Source organism: Pyricularia pennisetigena (assembly GCF_004337985.1).
Source record: "Pyricularia pennisetigena strain Br36 chromosome Unknown Pyricularia_pennisetigena_Br36_Scf_25, whole genome shotgun sequence".
Classification (NCBI taxonomy): Eukaryota; Fungi; Ascomycota; class Sordariomycetes; order Magnaporthales; family Pyriculariaceae; genus Pyricularia; species Pyricularia pennisetigena.
Window position 1 is genome coordinate 44,013 of NW_021940937.1, and position 6,514 is coordinate 50,526.

General features: G+C 51.3%; 1 protein-coding gene across 1 annotated transcript; it reads right to left on the minus strand.

The window, feature by feature from the left end:
• Positions 1 to 360: 360 nt before the first annotated feature.
• PpBr36_11430 (uncharacterized protein) lies at positions 361 to 1,175 on the minus strand (the record flags this gene model as incomplete). Its single annotated transcript, XM_029898530.1, has 3 exons — positions 361 to 586; positions 757 to 964; positions 1,025 to 1,175. 3 exons carry the CDS (start codon positions 1,173 to 1,175, stop codon positions 361 to 363), a joined length of 585 nt encoding a protein of 194 aa, XP_029743155.1.
• Positions 1,176 to 6,514: the final 5,339 nt, after the last annotated feature.

Below are 6,514 nucleotides of genomic sequence, written 5' to 3' on the forward strand. Positions count from 1 at the left end.
GCAGTCGAGAGAGTAGAAGCTTCACCATCACCATATTCACTGCTCAAGTCTTGCAGGCACATCGCATGAGATCCGATATGACACCTGAACCCTTACCTTTGGTTAGGTCATTAACGCGATTGTAAATCTTGCGCACCTTTCCACTTTTTATACACTGCCTTCAGTTTTATATATCTCATACTGTTTCGCTGAATCATGGAGGCATCCTGGGTGGACGGTCTCCAAGGATTATATACTTGATTTAGAAGAAGCCTTCGAGATGCAAACAGCCGCTCTAGATCGCGCTACAGATATTCCTTTACTATAGTCCAATCCAGCGTTTAAAAGCTGAATGACGCATAGGAAATGTAGAAAAGAGCATTACAATGGCTCAAAGTCCTGCTTGTGCTGTTCTCGAACGTGCCTAAGCCAGTTGTCATGCCGTGTAAACTTAATCCTGCACTGCGAACAGTCATACACATCACTTTTGATGCCATTCAGCATGGCCCAGAGCGAGTGATGGGACACAACATGACGCCTCATGTCGCGCTGCTCTGCCGTACGGTGTTGGCAAGTGCCCTTAGATACATATGGACAGAGAACCGGTCTAGTGTGGCTTTTGAGATGCTTCCTGTTTTTCATGTATGGATCGGCAGATATTTAGAGATATTGAAAGCCTTGGGGCACGTCTTAAAGCAAAATGGGGAGAGATGAGGTTGGATTGGTGTTGAAGGGATCGATGAGGATAAATCTGTTGACGAGGTTTAGGAAACATACCTGAGAGAAGATCTGTTCTTGCATGAAGCCGCACAGCCGGATGGTCCGTACTCGGAATCTTCGCAGTAAAACTTGTCGTCGCTGCGTGGATCAAGGTCATCAAGGTTGTTGAAACGTTCTTCCTCAAACGAGCCGTTGTATGTGGGCAATGGATTGACGTCGTTGGTGAGATGGCTTCCATTGTACTGTGGATAGTCACTGGCCTCGGCTAGGTATGAGGCACCGGCATAGCTGGAGTACTGTTGACCAGTGCTCTAAAGAGACTGACCAACGCCATCGGTGTTGCACTGTACCGGATCTTGCTGTGCGTTGTAATTGGTGTAGCCGGACGTCTGGTACTCGGGCTGCTGCTCAAACCACTCAGCATTGGCGTCCTGAGTGCCAGAACTATCGTTGTAGTAATCGTTGTTGTATGACATTGAATCTAAGTGCAGTAGGTGAGGGGATTGATGAATCAGAAGAGGTGGTTTGGTAGGCTCATGCCTGAGGATGGAATGTAAATGATTGCCACACACTGTTATTTATAGGAAACACAGATAGGGGGGTCAACCAATGGATACAGCGCCGACACTTCTTGAGCCTCATCTCGAAATCCAAGTACATCATTCATACAGACAAGGCAACCGGCAAGCAGCCGCAAACTGGTCTTGGAAGTTACATGACTTTCCGTGTTTCGCATGGCGTGGAGGGACTTCCGTCATATGAGGACATGACAGTAATCAGTTGCCGATTTCGGGTACTGTTCTAGAAATTAATGCTTGGACACTATGGTTTTGACGCGCGGAATGTTCTCGCGAAAAAAGGCTGGGCTCCGGCAGGGTCAAATGTAAGAACCGACTTGGAGGTTATAGCACGCAAACAAAACTACCCAAGTGACTTGTGCTGCAATTTGCGACTAGCGTATGAGTCTAAAGCATCCAGCCTTGGCCGCCCTAGCTCGAGTTTTTCTACTATTCGTTGGGTGTCAACGCGTCTAGGCTGCAGCAGGGGGGTGTGGGTGGAAGGCCTCTGCTAATTGGACTGACACGTTGCACATTGGCTACAGAAACACGAAAGCAAGTTCGGAAATGAGGCAAGCGCGTACACCCCAACCCCTGAATGAGTGTGCATGTGGATAGGTACTCCAACTTCACCATTAGTAAGTTCGAAAATCAATTTTGCCTAAATAAACATTGCGCCCACTGTGCAGTATGTAGGAGGCCTTCCATATGCAGAGATTAGGAAAAGCGCTCCGCTTTAGGGCGTCAACCAATATGCCTGCTCGCCAGGCATGTCGTCAGTTTACATTTGGATGTTACAAATTGTTAGGGTCATGCGGGAGGCCTGCTGTTCTTCTACCGAAATAGTTGTCCTACAAACAGATGTTTGATGGTCGTCACTTATACGATCACGAAAAAGCATCCGGAATGCAGAATGCCAATCCTCCACATATGCAACCAAGAGCGGGTGTGGAAATTAATTTGCAAGACTTCAAAGATTAGTAAAGTGCGGGGTCAATCGTCGCTTGCTGATAATTAGTTATGAATTCTCGCGACCAAGCCCAAGAATCTGAGATCAAGGACGAGCCAGCGGCTACCAAGCTTCCGATGGACGCAACAAGCGAACCACAAAAACACTATGCTTGTCACACAGTTTTGAACATATACATCGAAACGGCAACTTGTCTTGTCTTCAAACAATCCTACGATCCTGAATACATCGAAAATCGGTGGAGGGCCTCCTGCATTTCGAACCCTGGACTAGTTTGTGGCTGGATCGCCCACTGCCATATATTTTCAGCTGTTTAAACTGCTAGCATAATACATTAACGTTGGTGTCAAATACGAAAGCACAGAAAAAGGGTTCATTCCGACATGGAACGATGCAAGAAAAAGAAAGAAAGCCCTCCGGCTCAATGAAACCTTCATCCAAAGACTATAGAAGCTCCATCCTCGCCATCTTGACTGTCAAAGTCTCTCAAAATGTTACTCAAGTCCTCCTCAAGGGATCGGGTGTCGTTATCGACCCTGTTCTCGTGAATGTGAAGACGAGGCCCCGATGGGTTTGACGACACACTGTTTATCAAAGAAAATGACCCGCATATGCTTGCATCGTAGAGCTTCGGTATGCGAGAGCTGTCACTAGAGTCGTGCTTCCGTCTTGAAGGGAGTCCCTCTTTGAGTATGCGTTTCGCATCATTTCGAACATGCTCTGTCATACGCGCCAATAGCTCGCGGGATTCTCGATCTGAAGACTGCTCACTCAGGTATAGATCCGGAAGACGCCAGTTCAAATATAGATTTTGGTGTGAAGGGCGGACTTGGATGTTGTCCCAATGATTGTGAAAATAATATGAGCACAAGCGGCAGGTCGGTTTGCTGCTGCCAATATACTTATAGTCATTCCAGAATTTCTGGGCACGGGTTATGCTGCAACTGATAAGAGCAGAATGCACCTGAACTTCGGCATGAACAATGGGTCGAAAAGACTTTGTGGTGATCTGTTGCGTGATTCGATGGTCGAGGCCCATGTCTTCCAAAATCGCCACTTTTTCCAAGTACACTCTGGGGTCTTCGTCTTCGCGAGTCATATTCATGACAATGGTTGCAGCGCTGAGGCTGCTGTCGGAAATAGGCTTGCGCATCCTCTCGCTAGGAGGAATGGAATGTATGATAAATCCATGGAAGAGTCGCGGCCACCAGTCATGTGTCGCAACCAGAACCTCAGCAGCTTGTCGGTAAGACAACAATCGACCAAGACAATGTCTCAGCTCACGCCAATGCTCCTGGGGCCGCTTCTCAAGACGTTCTGACTGTAATGAGTTGATTCGGCTCATCCCGTTCTCCTTGAAAGCATGAATTGCCTTCAAAAGTGATTCGCAGTCACTAGAGACTGAAGTACGCGTGAGTTAATTAAAGTATTGTCTCAAGTGAGTTGGGGCTGGACCTACACTTATGCTTCTCGTTGTCAGAGTTCGCGTCATGCGTGAACCCCGCTTTTGAAGAGAGCATGTGTAACTCTTTATTCAATTGCTGAACTGTAAATTTATAAGTTATTAGTCGTAAAGCAAGAAGTGCAGGAACTTTCCGTCTGGGACAATACCAAGGTTCGACTGCTCACTGCTTTGGCAGTCTGCGATGCATTCATTCAAATACCGGTTGAGATTTATCAAGTACGCCTTCACCCGCTCAATGTTGAACAATATCATGTGCCAGAGGACCTTCTTGGTTAATGCTTTCCGCTCCAGTTGGTGTGGGTTCTGATGAACCAAGTGAAGAATTTTGGTTAAAAAAACTTCCACCTCTCTCTGCTCAAGCAGAGTTCGACAATTGGAGGCTAGAACGTATACAGCACAGTCTTTGCCCTGGAGGATGGCAATGGCCGTGACTGTTCGCCCCCCTCGTTCGTTGTCACACACCAATGACAGTTTGTTTACAAAGCATTGAAAAATCTGCAGTAGTGATGGTAGTGCATCCATAGGTGTTGCAAGCGGCTCGTCATGATCCTGTCGGTATTGATTGAAGACACAATTGAGTGCATTTTCAAGGACCATTGGCTGGTACAGAAGCTCCACTGCTTCCATGCCGTCGTCGATGGTACTTCCAGGAGCCGATGCCCTTGCGCTTCATTGTTGTACGTTAGTATTCGCATGTAGTAGTAGTAGTAGTAGTAGTAGTATTAGTTAACGCCGGGCTCGGCCCGGCTTGTTAGCCGGCCGTTAGCAACCTCCCGAGGGGTATCTCGGCGCGCGTTCTATCTTCTTTATTTACACAGGGGGAAAACAAGGAGGGCAGAGGCGGATCGTGCCTGACCGGGTTCGGGCCCGGTCCTGCTTAGGGGGTTAGTTCACTGACGCGACCCCGTGCCTAAGGTGCACGGAGGGTTCGTCTGACGGCTTGTGCCGTGAAGTGTGGGTGAAAAGGCAGTAAGTCTATTCCTCGTCAGAGTTCGAGTCGTTTACGATCGGTGTCCCTAGGCGTAAAGTGCGTTCGTGGCGCGCGGGGCGCTGGCGGGCCGCTCTGGGGCGGGCGCTGAAGTAGTTGGTGGCTATCGAAAACGCCTCAAAGCTTTTCGGTTGCCCGAAGCTTGTCTGGAAGAATTTCCAGCGTTGGGCGCGATTTGGCGGCCCGGCCGGCCGGTCGTTATCAGGCCACGGCCAGTTTCTCCACACCGCCCGCGAATAGCGGCAGTGCACCGGGTGCTCAGGGGAGGTCCGCTTCCAGCACCAGGCACACGAGGTGTTTGCATCCTGGTGGTTGAAACGGTCATGGTAGGCTTTGAAATCGCCGTGGCCGGTCCTCATGGCCAAATAATGGCCCAGTAGGGGTCTTGGCAAACGCAGTTCCTCGGGCTCCTTTCTCGGTGTGTATTGGAATTTCCATTCCCTATATGCGGGGGACCGTTCACAGAGTTCTTTACGCCACCAGTCCTTCTCTATATTCGAAAGAATGGCTCTGAGGACCGTGCCGGCACCGCTATACGTGGTTTGCTGAGCCCTCGGGTCTGGGTCCGGCGGTCCGGCGGAGCCGGCCTTGGCCAGCTCGTCAGCCCGGTCGTTTCCCGGGATTCCCTGGTGCCCAGGGCACCAACGGACCCGAACCTCGGTACCTTGTTTTCGGAGTAGATCGACAAGGTCATGGAACTCCAGAAAGGCCCATTGGGACGAACGCGGCGCGTCGCCTCTAAGACCCCAAATAACCGAGGTGCTGTCCACACAAATCCAGATCCGGGCGCCTGGCTGGGCCTTGGCTGCCGCCTGTAGCCCTTTTAGGGCGCCAATCGCCTCGGCGTCGAAAACGTGGCTTTCCGGCGTAATAGATGCGGAGCCTGCGGCAAATTCCAGGCCCGCCCTAAAAGCGGCCCATCCGTACCCTATTTGGACGCAGTTGTTTTCGTGTTTTTCCGAACCATCCGTATATACCACGATATCGTCAGGTGATACCATGTCCAGCCATTCGATAAAGCGGCGGGCCGCTTCCTCTTTCGGGACTCCTCCGGTGGGGTCAGTGCGAGAATCCGGGGCATTGCGAGGTGCGCGCAACTCTAGTCTCCGGATCCGCGGGAGAAGTTGTGCAGCCGTTTGCAGGGTCGTGGCCGAATGGCCCGAGTTGCGGGCACGAGCTGTTTCACGCAGGCGGCTGACAAGGGGGTGCCCCTTGTCCGCGAGCCTTAGTCGGGCGCCGTATTTCAGGCGGGTGTAGGCCAGCGCGACGCGGGCCGAGGGTAGTCCTGCGTCCCTGAGAACAGTGGACGAGGGGGTGGTTTTATACGCCGGGAGGATTGCCCGTGCCGCTAAAACCAGCGGTTTGTTCAGTGCTTTGAGGAGTCCTCTTTGCTTGTGCGCTGGGTTGTACCATGCCTCGGCTGCGTAGGTGGCCGAGGAACCCACGCATGCCACCGCTGCCTTGCGAAGTGCAGCCGCAGGCGGTCCGTATCTTACTGCCCCAAAGCTTTTGAGGTGAGCAGCGACCGCCATTGCTTTGGCAGCCCTTTCGGCCACGTGGCGGCGCCCGTCTAGCCGTCGGCTGAACCAAAAGCCAAGCCAACGCATGCCCGGGTAACGCTCGGCCCCGGAGGCGCTTTGTCCGCGTCGACCGCCCGGTAGTTGGACCGGGGTAACCGTTCTACCATTAATCCGGATTTCCGGGTTGCGACCGTGCCTTTTCTTAGTGATATGGATCACCTCTGTCTTTTCCGCTGCAAAATGGATTTTCTCTTCCGCCGCAATTTCGTGCATATCCCGGAGTTTATCTTCCAGCCAACGTACGTTCTCCTCCAA